The 24,003-nt window shown below is 28.6% G+C and overlaps 1 protein-coding gene across 1 annotated transcript; it reads right to left on the bottom strand.

The window, feature by feature from the left end:
- Nucleotides 1-9,779: 9,779 nt before the first annotated feature.
- Nucleotides 9,780-18,686, bottom strand: PLA2-ALPHA (Phospholipase A2 family protein). Its single transcript, XM_078962840.1, has 4 exons — nt 18,467-18,686; nt 18,317-18,359; nt 18,111-18,236; nt 9,780-10,154 (listed from the first exon to the last, which is right to left on the bottom strand). The coding sequence occupies exons 1-4, from the start codon at nt 18,611-18,613 to the stop codon at nt 9,979-9,981; spliced, it is 492 nt and encodes a 163-aa protein (XP_078818966.1). The 5' UTR covers nt 18,614-18,686; the 3' UTR covers nt 9,780-9,978.
- Nucleotides 18,687-24,003: the final 5,317 nt, after the last annotated feature.

The raw sequence follows: 24,003 nt of genomic DNA, 5'->3' as shown, positions 1-24,003 counted from the left end.
TTCATCATGGTGATCATTCAAAGGGATAGGATGATCATTCTCTGGTTCTTCTCCAAACCATCCAGCAATGACTTCGTTCGGAAGGTACAGATTGTCGTGGGGATGGAGTCCAGCCATATTATCTACGCGAGAATTGGGGTAAGAAAATAATTATTAGATGAACTATCTAGATAATTATTTAGAAAATCTTCATTAGTTACATCACTATTTGTGAAGTGCATATCAGTTATATGTAATCAAAATAGGATAGGCCTTCGAATAAGTGACCTTAACTCCAAAAACAAAGAATAGGGGTAAAGCAGAATTTTCACAGATTCTAAGTCTATAACATCCTAGTTACATATAGCCTTAGTGTATCCACTTAGCAACTATCAACTTAGTAATGAAGATCCTTTTTAGTTCTCAAGTATAAAGTACTTATAGTAACACCAAATACTCCTATAGTATTTTAGGTTTATGTTCTATTGTTCTCATTGTGGTATTGTTGGTAAGATTTTAGACTTGTTGCAACCTCACAACTACACTTAGGCACATGCTAGTCAACCCTCGGATAATATAGTTGATCAGGCTATATCTTCCCAGTTTTGACTATATGTCGCTAAGTCTACTTGTGCTGCCCAACAATCATAATTCTTTTGTACTGTCCTAGTGACACTGATTTTAGTATGAATGCAGGTACGTATACTTAATTAAATATTTTATTATTTAAATTATAAACTCTTGGTCAGAGTATTTTTAATCCCATTGTATTTATAGTCTGTATATCTTTTATGGGTTAATATACTTAATTCACTATAAACAATGCTCTAATACCAATCTGTCACACCCCAAAACCATGAACGGCAGAAACGTTCTGGGATGGAGGACGTCATGTACAGTATCACAACAATAAATAGTAGTAAACAAGCAACAACGTCATCCATTGCATTAATAATATAATTTTAATACAAGTGTGTTCTGATATGTTTAATAGACACTAAAGTATAAATCAAAATGAAAGATGAGTCTTGAACAAGCTCCATCTTCTCTAAACCTCGTGTCGGTACCTGTCTACTGTTGACATGAGGATACAAGTTATTTTGAAAGAGAGTATCAACTTTAAAGCTGGTGAGTTCATAAGTATTTTAGTGTCTGAATTTCTAAGAAAGTATTTGTTAGTATGTGAAGTGTAAGTATGTAAAAGTTTTGAACCACCAAGAAACCTTGTGTTTCCTACTAATAGTAGCATTCTACCAAGGCAGCTAGTGTATGTGTGTGTCTCTTGTAAGAGTGTGTATTTTCCCAAATCCGACTATCATTGACCAAAAACATAGCTTTTACATTACGTGCATCGTGTGAATGTTCACGAAGTGAATGTTACGGGAAAATATTATAATATTGCAGTATTTCAATAAGTAACTACCAAGACTTAATTGTTTTGAAAGTAGTCTTCTACCAAGACCCGACTGTTTTGAAAGTAGTCTTCTACCAAGACTCGACTATTTTGAAAGTAATCTTCTATCAAGACCCGACTGTTATGAAAGTAGTCATTATTCTAATCTACCTCATCGATCATGTGAATATGCCACATAGTAAAGGTATTAATAATATTACTGGAGCTTTATATCCTTTTGTAATTGTCGTTAGTACTGTAGTATTTGTAATAAGTGACTACTTTTGTACTATTTTGCCTTAATTGAGGGATAAGGCATAATGTGATGGCGAGATCCCAGGCTAGATGTTCCCCTGTCAAAGAGATTTTAGGACCCACACGCGACCCCTGCATGTTTGTAAGCCACGAACATCCACATTACTATGATCATGTATACCCAATATAACTATCACAACGCGTTGCGATTAATTGGTATAGTTAGATCCTGAAATCGTTCCATGTTATAGCACCTAGTTATGTATGTCCTATTATTGTATATGTAAACGCACTCATGTATGCGTATCTATGTAAACGTACTCATGTAAGCGTATCTATGTAAACGTACTCATGTAAGCGTAATCATGTAAATGTATCTATGTAGTAGTATAGACTCATGAATGAACCGACTCTTGTGTGATTCCTTGTACTTGGAATGGTAAGTAATATCTCTTAACTATACCTATAATAGTTACTAACAATGAACGTGTATAACCTGAAGTATGCCTTTGTTACCCAAAGGTACTGTACTGACTGAGGAGAACTTTTATGTCAACATATGTATACATGATATATAACTAATATTTAGACGACATTTGGACGGATAACCGCTACCCTAAAGCCACATCCCAACGAGGAAAAGGAGATAAAGCGAGCTAGCCTTCCTAAGCCCTTCAAACATTTCTTATATAACTATACCTACATAGACATGCATTTAACAATATTAAAGCATAAAATAAGTTTTGTAAGACCTTTGAAAAAGATTAATATCTAAGAAAATATCGACTTGATGTCGGCTTATAAAGCGATTTGGAAGTATTTGCTTTGATAAAATAGATTAAGTATGAAGAAACCTTTGTTTGAAACATAATTGTAAAACAGTTTGAAATAAAACATACTGTGTATAATAAACAGTTTAATCAAGAGTTTTAAACATATAAAAACATTTAAGATAAACATTTGAAGAAATCTGTTTGGTAAAACAATTACCATATAGTAAATCCATTTGCATGTTAGTTATTAATCACATGTGATTGATATAATAACTGGCATGATTAACTTGTACCACCCTCCCCCCATAAAGCATTTAGAAACATTTAAAAGGTTAATTCAAGGGGTATGAACTCACCTGTAGCAAGTAGTTGGGATTGAACGGACTGTATAGGATGCTAGGTGTCAAGTGAAGACTTGTACACACACTATGATCCTAGTTAACATACAATATCACATATATGTAACCAATTAGCGTTTAAACAATTAAATAAAAAAATTAAGGCATCCTAAGACATGTTAAACACTTTATATAAGTGTTTTAAGTGCTAAGGATTGCATCTAGGTGTTGTAGGACAACGCTATTGAGCTTAGGGTTCAAGGGAACCCCTAATATGAGTTTACTCCCTAAAGACCATCACCCATTGAGTTTACGGTCGTAAACCCTTGAGTTTACGGCTGTAAGCTCATAACCTTTTGACCATTTGTTGATTTGAAACCTTCTAAGTCATTTCATGCATTCCTACTTCATGTTTAAGCCTTTGGAAGTGTTTGTGGCATCAATACACTCCTAAATTGAGTTTACGGCCCATGGACCATTTCTCCATGTGTTTGCTGCCGTAAACTCCTATGGAAAATGGTATTTTGATGTTTTCAAGTCTTAAACACTTCTAGGTAAAAGTCTAGGCTAGTTTTCTAGGCATAAGGAAGGAATATGGTGCATTTTAACACTCTTTGGGGTGTTTACAGTTTTGGGAGATCCCCAAACCGTAAACACATATAAATGGGGTTTTATGGTGCTTTTCAGGTGCTAAAACCATCAAGGAAGGTTTCCATACTAGTTTCTAAGCATAAGGGAAGAGTTGGGAGCACTTTGGCACCCAAAATAGATTTTACAGTCCAAGAAGATCTTGGGCCGTAAACTCCTTTTTCTTGTGATTCTTGAGTGATTTCAATGATATCTAAACATGTAGTAAGCTTTAAAACACTCTAGGGTTGAAGTACTTACAATTTGGGGCAAAAGATTGAAGATCCTTGAGAGAGAATTCGGGCTTTTCTCTAGTTGAAATGGAAGAAATGAACTAAAAATGGCTAAGTGCCTTTTATATAGTCCATGGAGTTTTTGGTCCAAATATATCATTTGAGCCGTAAACTCCAAACTCTTGGAGTTTTGAAACTTATAAGATGCAAAAAATACTCTAGGGCATCCTATCTCCTGATATCTCCTAAAGTGTAAATCCTGAAATACTCAAACTTATTCTAAAAAGTCTGAAAATTAACAGCAACTGGTCTGACTTCTATTAACTTGACATGTTTGTAAATAATAGAAATTTCGGGCTGTCACAGAGTGGAATCCCAGGAGAACACCCGGACATCCTTTAACGATTCTTCTGTGTTGTGTTCTCAGAAAAGCTTCCGGGACAAATCCATCATTCGACATCCAAACCCTGTGGAGCTTGTAACAACATTTGGCGCCATCCGGATGTATCCTCAGAGTGATACAACCAATAGAAGACGCTGGTCCCCTACAAAAGGGTGATCTAAACCCAACACGGATGACACTTTATCTAAAATGTGCGTCCTCTGTGAATGTCGTTTTATATTTTTTTAAGAAATGCGCGTCTATCTTCTTATAGGGAAAATGAAATCCCAAAAATTTTAAACCTCGCTTTCTTCTCCTACATTCGTATCGATCTGTTCTCTAACATATCCTCTCCTTCGTCTCCGCCTCTCACCCACCTCCACTACCTCCAACCCACACCGACTCTTCAGGCCTCACACGACGATGATGTTCAGGCCCTCTCGACCAACACTTCATCCACCATCACCATTCCATTTATGTGAGACCTAAGAATTAACGGAGATGGAGAAGACTATGGAACAATCAATGTACATCAAGTTTAACGTTACAGTCTCAAGATTTCGTCTGATAATTGCACTCTCTCTCTCTCTCTCTCTCTCTGTTTTTCTTGCCATTGATTTTTGAAAAAAATATTATTGATAATCATCGTCTTCTTCTAAGTCAAGAAATTTATGGATGTTTGATTCACTAATCACTATCCTCAAGCCAATCTCAGAAAGAGTTCAATATGATCATTTTTATCATGTTCGTGATGTTTTTCTTCTGAGAAATAAGTCAAAATATGGTTGATGTTTCATCCTCTACATGTCTTTATTACGCTTGAACCCTAATCTCAGACACCAGTGTCTCTTTTTTTTTCTTGCGACTTCGTTCTCACTCCTTCTTGCCTAATCGATAAATTTCCACCATGAATATAAGTGACAAAGAAGCTGGTTATCAACCTCCAACCTGATGACTAGCAAATAAAAACTTTTTCCATTAATGGTTCCTGGTTGTGGTTTGTCTGCATCAGCATCAACATCAACAAAACGACCCAAGTACTAGTCAAAGAAGTCAAAGCCACATGTAAATGGAAAATCTCCTTCCACCAATGCTACTCAAATCACAAAAACAGAGAAATTTTATGATGTTCAACTTGAATTCAAACATAGGATCACTCAGGTAATTAATTGTAACCCCATATAAACCTCTGACTTCTTTTCTTACTGAGTTTCTCATGATTTGTGCCCACAAGTGCACGGTGTTGGAGGTTAAAGTGATAGAAGGTCTTGGAGCAACCATGGATGTGGTATTGGTTAATGGTGTTCTTCATGAAGGAGATGAGACTGTTGTTTGTGGCTTTCAGGTTATTAAATATTTATATTTTTTTGATCCAATGAGCCTATTATAACTCACTGTTTTTTAAGGTAAATTGTATTCTATGATGCCAGGTGGCATTGATATTGTTCAGCTCATTAACCGATATTTTGCTGATTTACAAGCACTTCTACTCAAGTTCCTACAAGATGAGATTAGTAGTAATGTTAAAGTGGTTGCCCTCAAGTAATGTTCTATGTCGTTATTTGATTTTTTAGACACAGTTATAATGTTGTCATCATCTTGAACAGGGGTATTGGATCTTTTATTGAATTCACTCCTGATGCATCTGAAGTGGTAAGTCTACTTGTTCCCTAGAGGGTAATATTGTAATTTTTCTACTTGTTCTAAAGCTACATCCCTATCATATACACACAGATTAAATTTTGCGAATTTATCCTAAGCATATTAAATGACACTTCTGCCACTGATGGCATTAATTCTCATGATGTTACTTACCCACATACAGGGTTTGAGGGAAAAAGTGGTAAATCAAGTAAGAAATCTTTCTACTGAAGCCGTTGGGAAGGGTTCTGCCAAAAAAGATCTCAACAGCCAACGCAACACCTTCAGGGATATTCTTGAATTTCGTGAGGTATTTTTCTATTAATTTGTTTGAAATGATCGATAATTCGATATACATGTGTTTATTATTTATTATTTATTTATTTTGATGAGTTTAGGACGGTTATGCCCCTGAAACCTCCGTGAAAATTGGTGGAGAGTCGTTTACAACTACAACATGGTCCCAACTTAGTGCTCTTTTGCTCCTATTGTGTTTGATGTTGATGGAACTCTTTAATGTGCAAAAGACATGAATACCCTTTTTATATTTCATGTGTTTTGACAGTTGAACTTTTTGAAGCGATTTCTTGGTGGAGGATTTGTGAAGCACATGTAGGTTCGATTACTAGTATCTCAAAAAGCTTGTTATTATTAATGTTTTACATTACAGAATGTAAAACTATGATCACAATAGAAAAAATATTGTTTATGTTTAGCACATTTCTATGTAAATGACTGATTCAATTTGTACAGGAAAATGAATTTCTTCATGAGGTATTCGACTTCACACCAAAGAAAGAGATTCTATCAAGCACAGATCGTGTATCAGGGATTGATAAGGTTTGGTTTGTTCATATTCTTTTTGGTTCATGTTTTTTTTTTTTAAAAAAAAACTTGTTACTATTTGGGTGTCAAGTTAGTTAACTGATATAAGAATTTACCAATTTACCCATCATAGAGGATGTATAGGTCTCCCAACTCGATAGTCAACAAGGCAAGGAATCAGTTTCTGAACAAACAGCGGATGATGTCCTAGCTACACCAGGCATTGATTGCATAGGGCTGGTACAATGGAATGGAATCAGTCATTACATCCCATGATGTTGTTTTGGTGATAAATATGAATGAACGAATTTTCATATGAACTAAAACAAAAAAGTTTAACACAATAAAAGCTCATTAGAACTCAGTAAGTTTAATAATAAGAATTTCTATTTTTTTACATTTATAAAAACAAAATTTTACTAATATCTTGAGGTTTCATATAATGTTTTATTCTTGATTAGTTTGAAGTGAATGAATACTTGTTGCATCACATACATACATTTTTAACAGTCTTTTTTTTGTTTGCACTATAGTCTTGCTGTGAATGAATATCTTGAGGTTTCACTCATTAAGTTTAATGCCCGATCATATTTGAGTAACAAACTTAATTACATTCCTGGCTGTTGGATTCCATTCCTATTCATTGCATATAGAAGACATATTTTCCTATTATAATCTAATTTGGGTTTTAATGATGTTTTATTAGTTTGTTTAATTTTTACCTTGTTTATTCCATTCTTTGTCATTCCATATAGCAGACATACTAATACTGACTATGTGACTAGATAATAGTTAGTATCTGTTGATTTTACTAATGTGGGAGAGCTCCTCAATGTATAATCCGTAACCACATTTTATTCTATGCCAAATAATAATAATAATAATAAAACTTAGGTGTCGATTTTGAGTCAAACTAACTAATGTTTAGTTTTGAATCTAATGAGTATTCTTATATTTTGTTTTAGAGTTTTGAAAGGTGAATTACAAAAGGATAGGTGATACCAATGAAATCAAAGTATCCTTCTACATTTGCAGGTCCTTTTTCGTTTTTACAATTGTTATCTTTATAATACTATGTCTTCTTCATGAAAGTTACCATGCAAAAACTGTGATAAATAGTAAGTATACCCCTGGAAAGGACTCCATTCAACAAGGATCATATATTGACATCAAGGGTTCAAACTATTCTCCTTAGTAAGGTAATTATATGTTGAAATAAAATAGTCCATTTACTTGAGATTATTGTGATATTTACGGAAATAATCAATATTTTAGTTTTCAAAATTGAAATCCAAAATGAAGTAATTATTTAGTTATATGGAATATGATCTATGCTATTTGCTAAATCTGGTGTTTATCAAACTGTTTGTTGACATTTGCCAAATTGCTTCTATTTGATAAAATGGTTAATACATGTTCAAGTATGTATACCAATACCTTTTTTCATATAGCGATATAAAAATTATCTATTCCACAAGTTTTTTTTTCAAATATTTATCTAGAAACTTGATTAATTTGTTTTATATTTATCTTTATCTTTCGAGTAGGAAGAAGATCCAGAATGGTATTCACGGGCAACCAACTTTATCTCAGAACCTGTTATAGACTACACTGCAATTTATCTATTCAGGTTATTCTTTTAGAAAGGAAATTGTCAAAGGAGAATTTAATCACGGGTTTCTTTAAATGTTGTACATGTTTGGTTTTCTAAAATAAATATTATGCAATATTAGCAATGTGTTACATTTACTTACTATTAGAATGATTATTTGTATTTGACATATTAGTGCAATGAATTATTTTTATTGTTTACAGTATTTTATTTTGTGTTATGAGACTTTTAATGTGTTATTTAATTTGAAAATTAATAAATCTATCAAAAATACATAATTTTAAAAACATTTAATTTTAAAAACATTTAAAATTATGACACGCAAAAATGTGTGTCGTCTTCCTTTATGACAGGGGCTTCCTTTATACGCATTGCGTATCAAACACGTGCGTTGTAAGGTTACGACACTGAAATGTGTGTCATCTTCCTTTATAATATGGCCTTCCTTGATACGCATTGCGTGTCATAACAGTGCGTTGTGAATGTGTGTCATAAATGTGCGTCCTAAATGCGCGTCGTACATAGACGACGCGCAAAAGCGTTTCATCTCTCGTTATTGCAGAGCATTCCTTGACACGCATTTGCGCGTTGCCTGAGCGTTTTACGACACGCATTGCACGTCGTAAAAGTCTGTTTTTCTGGTGGTGAGGGTAAACTAGTGTACCTGGAGACATGTCCTTGGTGCTCATTTTTCTCAATTAATCATACTGCAAGTGACACACACTTCTTTTCTGGAACAATCAGTTTTAGAAGAATAACTCTTGAAATTAAGATAAAACATATAACCACGATTAGGAATCTGGACTTGTGAACGGTCTTGTGATGTTGCCTTATGCTACAAGAACAAAAAAATCGAGGTTCACGACGAGAATAAAAGAGGTTAAATTGTCAATAACTCGCTAGTACCCATGTAAGCTACACTAGAAAGGTACAAGCTAATCTATGGAGTGTTACCTTCATTTGATGTTAAGCAATTTCCAATTTAGGAGACGAAATTGACGGCAAAATTCGAAGGTCGTGTGGCTTCTTGCTTGTTCTCTTTGGAATTTTTGAAACTCCTCGCCGTTTTACGGTTTAGAGAAAATACAGAAGTTGCTGGCACAAATGGTATGTGCAGACGATGTGTGTCTCCTCCACAACATCCTTTTCTTTGTCGTAGGGGGGGGGGGGGGGGGGGGTGGCGGCGGAAATCGGCGATGTTGGGGGTGGGGTGGAAAAAGTCGGCAATGTTGGGAGAAAATAGGGTAAAGAGAATGGTATATTGAAATTAGGGTAGGATGTTTTCAGGACGATAATATGGGAGGGAGGCGGGGGAACGAAAATATTGAGAGGGAAATGAAACTCAGCCAAAATATGGTAGGTCATAGGAAATTAGCAATGGGTTTTCCAATATTTCTTGAGTAGCATTTAGGTTTTAGGGAGACTTCTAATTTCCGTAGTTGATCCCTAGCTAATCCGTCGCTGATACCTCATTTTCTAGTAGTGGATGAAACCCCGCATATTTGGATTCTTATGTAATACTTCTTGGTATTTCTCTAAATCATTGCTAGATGTTTTTTGTTTCAATCATCCAGTTGTTCAAAAATAAGATGCAATCATTTTATAAAAGGCATATACATATATAGTTATATACACGTAAAGTGGATTTTAAAAAATACTTTCTATTAATATTATACTGATCGCTACAACATAAATCAAGATGTGCAACTTTAATATTGTGATTTCAAGTAATGAAAAGAAGCTTTATCATCAGTTTCAAATTATGTTTGGCTACAAATACAATATCAAAATGTATTTGATTAAAATTGTAAAAGAATAATGTTCTTTTTGTTGGGATTCATTGATCCTAAAATGTCGTCCAATTTTTATGCCATGTCAAACTATCTCCATACTCGAAGGGAGTATGATTTGCATATTATATTAGGGTTTATGAATATATCTGCCCGCCAGAACTGCAGCTTCCATAACAAGCTTAATGGTGTTGGTAACATCATTTGCATCACATGTGTTGCCTTTGAATGTCTTGCTCCCTGCTTTCTTAAACCTTTCTACACACCTCAACAACCCCTTATTGCATTCCTCGCTCAAATAGTTGTCTGTAGGAAACATGTAAAAATTTGAAATTAAATGATAAGAACACTACTTAATTAATTGAATTCAATGATGAGGTTAATAAGCCGTTATAATAAGTTATTAATCTTTAGATATATAAAAAAAATTGAAATATCAATTTTTTATTTATTAATGTTAAAAGAAAGGATTTCATAGAGATTTTCTTATATTTTATAATTTTTTTATGGATATATACCACGACATAAAAAGAGATGATTTTTTTTTTTTTAATTTTTAGTTTTTTTTTCTTTTTTATTTTTTTGGAAAACATATGGTAATGAAATTAAAAAAAAAAAAATCAAGATGAGTATTGCATTCTTCTAATACTTTATGTACTTTTTATAACAATCATATCTCTTGAATAAGATTATTTAGATTTCAAATAAAACGTCATCTTATTAACCGTTAGTAGTGATTCATTATAAATTAAAATCTCATAGGTACGGTTTAGTTGTAGAACACTATAAAAACCGGTTAGTCTTAAAAAAAAATTCGTTTCATAGTTAAGTAAGTTTTAGATAAATTTAAATCTCCTTTTTAATAATCAAAATTTTAAGACGTTATGGATTTATAGAATAAAACTTATTTTATTTATAAATTCATTTTATACATCTCACTTTAAAAAATCATATTTTTTAACATAGATGTACAAAATTAACGACCTCTACACAAGTTGATTGTGTCAAATTCACGACCCAAGTAATCTACTAGCTTAACCAAAAGGGATATATATAAAATTAAAATGGTTCTGAACACTACTTAATTAAATTGAAGTCGATAACGATGAAGTCAATAAAAAGTTATAATAAGTTATTAATCATTAGATATATATTTAACAGTTTGAAAGACAATTTTTTAATTTACTAATGTTAAAGAAATATTTTCATAGAGATTTTCTTATATTTTATAATTTTATATCCTTATGATATAAAAGTGATGGTTTTATCATTTTTAGTTTTGGAAAACAAAATATTAGCCGAATATAAAAATCAACATGAATGCATGTATACTAATCGTTTGCTAATAGAAAAAAAAAAAAAAATATATATATATATATATATATATATATATATATATATATATATATATATATATATATATATATATATATATATATATATATATATATATATATATGAATAATTATATGTAAATATACCATACAATAATAATATAAGAATATACTTAATTTTATATCCACTCATAAATATTACATCTTTGGTAGCACAGATACGTTGGATTGCTTAAACAGAACATGATGAAATATGTAGCACAAATTCATTCTTGCATTCTCAAACATTTTTTTTTTCAATTGAACACACAAGCACAAAACCTCAACAAAAGTTGATTGTGTCAAATTGACGACCAAAGTAATCTACCAGCTTAACCAAAGGGATATATATATATATATATATATATATATATATATATATATATATATATATATATATATATATATATATATATATATATATATATATGGATAAAGTAAAATATACCTAACAACCTTATATAAGCTTAGGTACCTAACCTCATCAAACTACGCCATTTTACATTAAATTTTCATTGCAATCATCCAAGTTCTTAAACTTCATCCCTAAACTTGATTTACTTCAAAAAAAAAATTGGAAGTTCATCATTATATTTCTCCTACATCCTTTCATTTGTAGCGGTAGGATATGAAGCCCATCAGGTGGTATTCAATAGAAAGACGTGATGTAAAAGAAAGACATTGTTTAAATTCTAAAGATTTTGGAAGTAATCAAGTTATGAGGTTGAAGTTTAAGAACCTTACGTAATTACAATGTAAATATGATACAAACCGATGTAGTATTATGGAGTTAGGTACCTCAGCTTATATAAGGTTGTTAGGTATATTCATTTTACCTATATATATATATATATATATATATATATATATATATATATATATATATATATATATATATATATATATATATATATAATTAAAATGGTTATGAACACTACTTAATAAATTGAAGTCGATAACGATGAAGTCAGTAAGAAGTTATAATAAGTTATTAATCATTAGATACATATTTAACAATTTGAAATACCATTTTTTTTATTTATTAATGTTAAAGAAAAATTTTCATAGAGATTTTCTTATATTTTATTATTTTATATCCTTATGATACAGAAGTGACGATTTTTATCATCTTTAGTTTTAGAAAATATAATGTTATCAAAATATAAAAATCAACATGAATACGTGTGTGTGTATATATATATATATATATATATATAATCTCGTAACTAATATAATGTCAATTGTCAATCTATTGATTTTTCTATTTCAACTTTCAAATTTTAATTTTCCCATTTTAATTACATTAAATTAATAACATTAATATAAATTTTAAATAAAATTAATACAGATTAAAATACGATATAATTTAATTTATATATTTAAATAAAAGATTATACTATTATATAACATAAAAATATCTCTTGATTAATAATTTATTTAAAATAACTGATTAATAAGTTTGAGCTTTTATTATAAAACTTTAATTAATTTTGTCACTATGCTTTTTTACAGATTATAAACTAATTTATATATATATATATATATATATATATATATATATATATATATATATATATATATATATATATATATATATATAAGTGTATAACACGTGAAAACCACGGTTATAAAACTAATTACACTTTTATAATAAAAATTTATAGTTATTAATAAGCTATTTTAAATAATAATTATTAATTAAGAGATACATCAAATCTTTTAAGTTATTATAATTTCAAATTTAACATATAATTAGAAAATGTCAATTTGAATTTTTAAATGAATTATCTAATATCTACATGACATGACATAATATTAATGAGAACTTGTAATAGAGTGACACTTGGTAAAAAGATATTTTATATATATATATATATATATATATATATATATATATATATATATATATATATATATATATATATATATATATATATATATATATATATATATATATATGTATGTATAGGAGGGTTGAATTGAGAAAAAAAAATGTTGAGAATGGGGGACTCATTCTCAGCCGATTATTTATTTTTTGCTGCAAAAGCATCCAACGTACCGACGGAAACGAGAAAGTAATGCACATGTATTTCCCAACAAAACGTGTTTCCTTAAACTATGCTAATATACAAAAACATAGTTTTTTTTAAGGAATTAATTTTATCGAAAAATAATTTTAAATATATCAAAATTTATAATTTTTTATTCTCTATAAATAGACAACTATATTGATATAGTTTTAAGATAAAATAAAATTTTTATTTTTTTTATAGTTTCAGCTTCCGTTATTCATAAGTGAATAAAATGAATCAGTTTTTTACTACAGTACATCGTTAGTCACTTGTGAATAAAAAGTATGATTAATTTTTTTTACAGTTTAGTATCATTCATATGTGAATATAGCATATAATAAACATAGTATATTCATATTTAAATATTAAACGATGCATTCACTTGTGAATATTACATAGTATATTCATTTGTGAATGTTAGATGATATATTCACTTATGAATATTATATGATTTTTTCATATGTGGATATTATATAGTATTACATGGTATATCACATGAGAATAGTACATAGTATATTCACTTGTAAATATTAGATCGTATATTCACTTATGAATAATAGTTGGTATGTTCATATGTGAAGATTGCACAGTATATTCATATATGAATATTACAAAGTGTTTTCAGAAATATATATAATTTTTATATGTATTTCACATATGAATAACATACATACTTGCGTATTTGTTTTGTGTTTTAATAATCACTTATGAATATTACATAGTATATTCACTTGTAAATATTAGATGGTATACTCACTTATGAATATTAGATAATATTTTCATATCTGAATATTACATAGTATTAAAAGGTATATTACATGTGAATATTACATAGTATATTCACTTGTGAATATTAGATGATATATTTACTTATGAATATTACACAGTATATTCACATATGAATATTACAATGTGTTTTCACAAATATATATAATTTTTATATGTTATTCACATATGAATAACATACAGACTTGCATATTCGTTTTTTTTATTTAAATAATCATATACAGATTCAGGTGAGAAAACATATTCATATATGAATATAACGTGGTAATTTAGTTTATGCATTTCATCAAATAGTTGGAGTGCATACAATTTAACCTTTTTAAAAATGTTAAAAACATTATACTTTGACTATTTAAATCTTAAAAAATAGTAGATAGATAGAGAATTATATGAAAATTTTAAAACAAAAAACAATTTGATCTTTTTGTAACGTCAGTTTTAAAGTTTTATTTGAGAATCGATGTTGAATGAATGATATGAAGTGGATTTTTTGTTGATTATCGATGATGTTGATCTAATAACGTTAGGAGTATAATGAATCGTAGATGTTGAAGATCCGATCGTATTCAAGCAGAATTGAAGGTCGGATTTAAAGAGCAAAAAACGAATTTTTGTTGTCAACACGTGTTATTGACGAATATCGATGATTGATTAACACAGGATGATGTTGATCGATGATTTAATTGAAGAAATGTGGATGATTGCTGAAGGTTGGAAGAGAAATTTGGATGATAAACGACCGATTAGAATGAATTTCAACTGTTATCTAATTGTCCACACTTACGTATTCGTGATTGAAGGCTATTATATCATATTTACAAGTTTGTCACCGTGTCCTTTATGTTTAGAGACCAATTAAATGAGTGGCTGAGAATGATTTCTCAATTTTCAACTTTTTTTATTTTTTCTCAATTGAACCCACCTATATATATATATATATATATATATATATATATATATATATATATATATATATATATATATATATATATATATATATATATATATATATATATATATATATAGGGTTAGGTTCGTTTGAGACCACCTATATTTTGTGAGACCGTGAGACACATTTTTTTATTTTTTTATGTTTTTTTAGTTAATTCATGTTCCGAAAATAATATTTAAAAAAAGAATTTTTTGATTTTTCCATTTATTTTGCATTTTAAAATTATTTTTAGAATATGTACAGTGTAATATTCTATTTAGAACATTTCATGTATTTTTCAAAAAAAAAAAAAAATTTTTTTTTTTTTTTAATTTTTTTTAGTTAATTCAAGTTCCGAAAATAATATTTAAAAAAAGAATTTTTAGATTTTTCCATTTATTTTGCATTTTAAAATTATTTTTTAGAATATGTCAGTGTAATATTCTATTTAGAATATTTCACGTATTTTTCAAAAAAAAAACGGAATTTTTTTATTTTTTTTTATATTTTTTTTAGTTAATTCAAGTTCCGAAAATAATATTTAAAAAAAGAATTTTTGGATTTTTTCCTTTATTTTGCATTTTAAAATTATTTTTACATTTGGTCTCACGGTCTCACAAAATTAGAATGGTTTCAAATAAACTTAAACCTATATATATATATATATATATATATATATATATATATATATATATATATATATATATATATATATATATATATATATATATATATATATATATATATATATATATATATATATATATATGGTGTACCCTTAATAAGTATGCAGTGAGCGCACTGGGGATTTAATATTCCAATCACCAAACATCTATAGAAACGAGTTTAGTAGGTTTTATTTATTGAAGTTGGTAAATCTAACTGTTAAAATTATGTGATTGAAGCAACAAACCAAAAGCTAAATCTCGTAGTTTGAGAAATAATATATACGGTACTTTCTTATGTTAGGTTGTATTGTATTTGGTACTAACTATGAATATTAATTTAGATATGTTTGTTGAGAATATATGTATTTTAATAAATGAAGATCAATTTTGCTAAATGTTAATTTTTTATAAGTTTTGATACTTATTATTGTTTTAATATTTGTTATTTTGTGATATATTTAAAACAAAATAAAATCCACATGTCAATTTCTAGATTTTTTAATTTTTAAAATAAACTCACATAATACTTATGTGTATATATATAAAGTATTAAATATAAAAAATATGATAACAAACTGCAATTAATATGTTTTTCATTTCTTATTTTAAAATTTTATTTTAAATTTTTTTTATTGTTTTCATTTTGATATTTAATTTTTTTTTAATCATCTCGTGTATTACATGAGTTTTAAACCTAGTATAATTAAGTTGAAGTTTTGAAGAATTGAAGTATCTTCATAAATTTTGTTGTTACATATAATTTTATCCCATTAAAAAGTGATATGTGTAATATTTAATGATCATTTAATTAAATTTAATAATATTTTAGGATAATATTATAACACATATCATTATTTAAATAGATATGAGGATTTATAAAAACAAAAGATATTTAATTTCTCAAAGTTTTGCATTACTTCAAATGCCCTTATATGGAGTTTTATTAATTTTCCATCAAAGTCTATCGTTTATCTTTTCTAATAATAATATTAAGTACACTGAACAAATTGTCTGGAATAGCGTATGTAATTGTAGAGGTAGCGTGTCCTAAAAATTGCATTTTTTTGTAAAAAGATTCAAAAGTTTTCAATTGTGTTTAAGAAATTGAGAGGTAGGCTCCAATTAAAGTCTGCTGATTAATAATATCACTATCATATTCTCATTGGCGGAGCTTTATAAGGGCTAGGGGCTCCCCCCCTCTTTGAATTTTTGTTTATAAATAATCCTTATAGTTTCATTTTATAAATTTAATGACCAAAAGTATAAAATTTTTGCTATGATCCCTCTGTTTACCAATTTTATACATTTTATATTTTCGGTTTACTAATTTTTATACGTATTATATTTTCGGATCTGAATCAAAAGTTGAAGCTTATATTAGTTAAAGTGTTATCATCTAGTTATAATTGTTTTCATTGGTATTGATATGTTAGTTATTTCTTTGTTCAACTATACGCAGCTGAACATTTGTTTTGTTGGTCCCAAGAATTTAGAATTTTTTGACCTGATATATTATTAATTTGAAAATTTTATGAATATTCGAATTACTAGTTATCCTTTAAATAGCTAAATTTTCAAAAACTTTTTAAAATATAATCAATTATAAATATTTTGAAATAATTGTGATGAACAGATGGATAAATTGTGAAAATAACATTTATTAAAATTGTTGCAATTTTTATGATCCAAATTAAACAATATTACATTTTTATCAATGGAATGCAAAAATGCAATGATTGGAGCATAGATATTTTAGTATAAGCAACGAGCAATTATTTCATTGAATGTCCAACAGGAGTCACATGTTACAAAAATTATGGCATGTAATGTGGCCTCCTTTAAATATTCTTGAGTCATTCCAATAGGAGATTATTAAATTGTATCTTTTGGGTTATAAAAAAAATTGAAAAAATAGGTAACGTATTTATGAGTTTTCAATTATTTTTTCTCTCTCCATTACTTGTTACTGCATAAAGCTAATTATAATTAGCTTTTTCAATTTTTGTTGTTTTTTTCTTTTTTGTCTGTATTTATTTTAATTTATTAATTACTTAAATAAATTTTAATAACATATTATAAGATATAAATTCTTAGTATAGAAGATGAACAATTTTGCTTAAAGTAACCTTATACTTAATTTCCTTTTCATCCTATTTAAATGTAATAAAAAAAAGTAATAGTATACTTAATTTATAATTATATTAGTTTTCAGTTCTTTGAAAAGATATTTTATATTAATTGAGTATTATTTAATTTTCTGTTTCCTAATCAAAAACTTATATATACTACTTATATATAGACTAGTATGAAAATAAAAAGATATAACCTAAAGTTGATGGAATTAATGTTTCATAATAAACGATTATTTATTTATATATAAATGTTTCATTGGGAACAAAATCGTGAAATTTTGATTGGAAATTAATACTCACTGTTGTTGGCTGAAATGCAGGAATCATGTTTCATACAACATGCATCAAGATCATCACAAGGCTTCTCTCCTGGGCATCCACTGTATAATATTCCACAATACTTCCCATATCTCAGCAATGGTGGGACTGAAAAAATATGTATATACACATATAAATAAAATATAAAATAAAACCCAATCCCTAGAGAAATATGTATTTATATATACCTTTGCAGAAGGAGGATTCACATATATTGCTGCAGGCTTTAGACTAAATGTTCAAAGATTAAAGGGAAAAAATATATTATATTGATTAAAAATCAACCTGTAACTAACAAGAAAAAAAAAATTAAAGCAGTTAATAAAAATCAAGCTTACCAAACTGAGGCCAGTGTTAGCACCAACATGAACTTTAAGGGCAAAAAGGGAAATAGCAGAAAAATTGAGGGTTAGAAAGGAAACGAAGATGAAAAAGTGGAGAGTTGATGCCATTGAAGAAGCAAAGGGAACTAGAAGATGATGCATGGTTTTGCTTAAAAGCTCTTACTTATAGGAAGAGATGGTTGGATAGTAAGGGTGGGTGGGATAGAGTAGGGGTAGAAGGGTGTGGCATGGACACTCATTAAAAGTGTTCGGTTTCCTTTTTTGTGTTGGAACAAGTCTCGTGACTTGTTTTTGGAAATCTAGTGTCAAGTGTATAGATCACATTTCTCACTCCATTGTCATCTTGTATGATATATATATATATATATATATATATATATATATATATATATATATATATATATATATATATATATATATATATATATATATATATATATATAGATCACATTTCTCACTACATTTATTATTGTAAAAACACTGTATATTTTTTTTCAAAAAAAAAAAAAAAAAAAAAAAAAAAACTTCGATTTCTATAAAAAGGGCAATTTTTTTCAAAAATGCATTTTTTAACAAAAAAATCAACGTTTTAAGTGTATATATGCATATTTTTTCAAATGCATATATGCATATTTCTTATCCTATAATATTCGTAAGTAAATTATAAAAAATCTCATTTTTATTAATAAATCTATAAACATAATACAACTATTTTATTCGTTACAAAATAAAATATAAAAAAAATACAAAGATTCACAGTGTTATCATTTTTTCATATCAAGATTTTCATATTTTCTTCAATTTATCACTTTTCACCTCTTCAATATTTTCCAAAAAATCTTCAAAATCTAGAGAAAATTAAAAAAAAAAATGATTAATGCAAGAACACGCACTTGTATATATCATGTAAGATTCACATGTGATTATATAATATGATATTTACATGTGATTGTATCTTTTAAGATTTAAATGTGAAATTAACAATAAAATTTTAAAAAATAATTAACAAAGAACACTTACACAAAATTTAAGTGTGCATATAGACGTAATCATATGTGATTCATTTGTGATTTACATGTGAATCAAATGTAATTGATATGTGATTCACTTTGTGATTTACATGTGATTAATATGTGAATTACATGTGAATCACATATAACACATATGCGATTTACATGTGAATCACATGTAATTTATATGTGAATCACATGTAATTCATATGTGATTCACTTGTGATTTACGTGTGAATTACATGTGATTCATATGTGAATTACATGTGATTTACATGTGAATCACATGAAATTCATATGTGATTCACTTGTGATTTACATGCGAATTACATTTGATTTATATGTGAATTACATGTGAATCACATGTGATTTAAGTGTATCACTCACTCATGTATAAAATTATCATTGAAACAATCATGGGGAAAATACCATAAAATCCCTTGGACAAAATTGATATTTTGTCAAGAATTGTGCAAACAATAATTATTCTCTATCCGATTACATCATCTTTATACCAAAATAATACTAATAATAATAATAATAATAATAATAATAATAATAATAATAATAATAATAATAATAATAATATTATTATTATTATTAATAATAATTATTATTATTATTATTATTATTATTATTATTATATATATGTTATATTTTTATTAGGTTTTTACAAGTTTATAAAACATTTTTTTGTTATAATAATTTTGTTAAATTGCATTGATTGCACAATTATAACCAAAATAAAATTTTCATATATTACTATCTCGATTTAATTGTTATATTATTTAAACAACATTGTATTAATAAATTCTAAACATATAGATTAAATTACATGGTTATGTGGGTCCTTAATACAACTTTTTCTTTTATAAAGACAAAAATAATAAAACAAGAAACTTAATGCAACTCTTGAAGCATGGTGGCATACTAAAGAAACATCCAGTAACAAGAGACAAATATGATGTGCTGCCCTCTATAGAAAACAAACTAATCAACAAAGTTGAATAAAATCCCTTGACAAAATTGATATTTTAATTTATTTTCTTACCTCATCTATTGGTTCAATATTTTCCTACTGAATTGCATAATCAGTACCCTAAATACAATGAAATCAAGATCAATATGTACAAAAGAACTATCCCAAATTCGAACAACTAGAATGAGATCAATATCAATGTACAAAAGGAAATTACCACTCCATCATACTCAATAGGGTGTCCAAACCAGCTACTATGTATAATATGTTATAGAAAACAAACTTTTTTGCCTTCAAGTAATACAAAATTTAATTCCAAATTGCAGTTACTTGAGGAGGATACAAAATCATGAATGTGGCTAGAATCATTCAGAGCATAGCAACTGGTTGCATGTAAAACCACAGAACCAACGATGCATGTTTGATAGAGGAAAGCTGGAAATGAAACAAGAAAACGAAGTTTTCATTCAAAAAAAGAACAAAACGGATATACATTAGACAATTTGCTTCTTAATTCTTACAGAGATGAGTAATTAACTACAAATTCATCAATTACCTGTAAAAATGGCTGAGAAAAAACTGATCATTAACAACATTAGAGCATATGTTAGGCCTTGGGTACCAAGAAAATACAAGCATACCGGATGCTCAAAAGGCTGCAATAATCCATTTAAATTGTATTATGAAAATTTGTTTGTAGAAGACAACTAGTTTCTGACATTATATTATATGCTCAAAAGATTGTAGTCTTCCACAAATAAAAATATCTCCTATATTTCTCAAAATATAACCAAAAATATTCTTCAAAATACTAAATTGGAATTGGTTCATCATTCATGAAGTCAAAGTGAAGTTAACATGTGATATTTCTCATTGAAGCATTTCATCGAACATGTTGAGTGCAAACAAATATATATATATATATATATATATATATATATATATATATATATATATATATATATATATCAATAACACATGTGTATTTTTATACCTACAATCAACACAAGGATTTAACTCTTCTTAAAACAACATATTAACTAAACATGTTTTCAATAAACAATGGAGGCCGAGATGAAGTCGGCGATTACGATGTACTCCAGGGAGAAAATTGATGGAGGATAAATGATTCAAAATCAAAGCATCTTCAGTGGAGTTTTTTTATGAAGAACGTGAGATCAAGGAGTTCAGCAACAATGAAACTTCGATCATTACGGGATTTCAAGTTCATGTAAGTAGAAGCAATTTCAGAATCGAAAGCATGGAATTGGAAGAAGGATTGGAGGCAATTCGATGGAGGTGAGTCTTCGGAGGATGGATCGTAGCTTTGAGCAAGAGAGGAAAACAAGGAGGAGAGAGAGAGAGAGAGAGAGAGAGAGAGAGAGAGAGAGAGAGATGAAGATGTATTTTATAAGATATTAGATTTAAGGAATCATTTAATTATATTTTTATTCCTATAATACCCTGACTGAATTAATTAAGATACCCCTCCTTCTTTTTTTGTCTATTTATTTACAAAAATATCACCTTGCTTCTCGATCCTTCCTTTTTTTGATCCAACGTTCTACCTTTAGTTCTCGAGTTCTCGGGAAACTTTGAGTTCTCAAATGATCCTTCTTATCTCTCTCTCTCTCTCTCTCTCTATATATATATATATATATATATATATATATATATATATAAGCTTAGGTTGTTTTGTTTCTAGTAACTATTGTGTGCCAGAATGCACAGATCTGGACCATCGGATGGAATATAATCAAAGGTCATGATCTGAGGGTCTATGATATTAGAATAGGATACCATGTACCATATAATCACACAAATATCAGCACAATGGCATTTTAGTCAATTAACCTATATTAAAAAAATGAAATTTTCAGATTTTTAGGGATAATTAATTCATTTATTTTTAAAAATCTGAATATCTTAAATTAATTCAAATTTAAAAATCCGATTTTATTCTGTCAGAATGATAGAATGCCAACCATAAACTAGTAAATATATTTTTACGATTTTATTCTGTCAGAATGACAGAATACCAACCATAAACTAGTAAATACATTCAATACACAAAATCAATTCTTGTACTAATAATATAACAAATAATTACATTGTATGATTGTGATTTATTGAATAATAACAATATTCTCAAAGAACAAAACAAACATCAAAATCTAACAAAAACACTAATCTATTATGAAAGAATATTATTTTTATGCAACACTCTATACATTGTAGCATAACACATTCTGGTTTAATACACTCTTCTTCTCTATGTTTTCTTCCTTCTCCACATCAATGTTAGCCTCTTCAAAACCTAAATCCACAAAGAAAACATAATCAAGTTTCAAAAATTAAAAAATTCAATGCATTCTAAGAGGATAAAAACTATAAATTCTGACAGAATGTATTAAGGACTATATAGTTTGACAGAGTATAGTAGAAAATAAAAACTATAAATTCTGACAGAATATAGTAGAGACTATAAAGTCAACCATAAAGTATTACAAATTCATTACCAGTTAAACAAATATACTTGTTGTTAACAATTATTCTCAGATATTCTAACAGAATGCATTTATATAACTAAATTCTTACAGAATACATTACAGAATTCAAGACCTGCGATTGAATCATCAACACATATATGCATTTATTCCCAGTCATGAATTCAAGAAACAAACACACATGGATTCCCCTGTCAAATACCGAAACCCAAACAACCATGAGTTATATCGCATCCATTATCATAAATTTTTTCAGGAAGACCTAAACATCCAAATTTCCATGGATTCAAATCAAAATAAGATGAAGAAGAAGATCATTTGTTGGCCTTGGATGCTTTCGTTAACTTCATCTTCCTTCAATTAGTCAAGAATCGAGACCCATTTCCCCCTCAAACTTGTTGCTTTGCTGCTTCCTTTCTCCCTTCTATGTCAATGGCCAATAACCCCATTTTCGTGTTTTTCCTACCTAACAAACAAAGAAAAACAAACAGTTCCCAATTTCAGTCTTTTGTTGCAATTCTCTCCCCTAGTTGTTGGATTACCGGACCAAAGGAAGAAGAGGAAGAAGAGCAGGAGGCTGTCGGAGTATACCTCTGTCCACATACCTGCAATCGTCGAGAGTGATGCCCTCCTCTGCCTCTTCCCCATCAAAAGACATCGCTAAACACCGACCATCACAAACAGCACCGGATTCCCTCCGCGTTCGCTCCTCGCTTTTCACTCGCGTTCACAGACCCCACAGCAGCGCCACTTCTCCTCCGCACCCCCTTCTTCAACCTCATCGAACTCCAAAGTCCATCATCGATTACAAGACGAGATTCTGTCCTCCCTCTTGGATCCGTCGACTGTAGAAGAAGAAGCAGAAGCGGTGGATCGGATTTAGGGCTATTGTTCTAAATTTATCACTGTTCCTTGTGTGATATCATGAATATTAATTATCTACCATAATTAATTATACAATGATTAATATAATACCCTTTTTGATTTAATTAATTATTTAATTATTTTCTAAATTGTGATTGGTGCATTTAGGAA

This window comes from Lactuca saligna, chromosome 7 (genome assembly GCF_052625555.1).
Source record: "Lactuca saligna cultivar CGN05327 chromosome 7, ASM5262555v1, whole genome shotgun sequence".
Classification (NCBI taxonomy): Eukaryota; Viridiplantae; Streptophyta; class Magnoliopsida; order Asterales; family Asteraceae; genus Lactuca; species Lactuca saligna.
The sequence above is the reverse complement of the archived record's forward strand: the minus strand, read 5'-3'. Positions and strand labels throughout refer to the sequence as shown.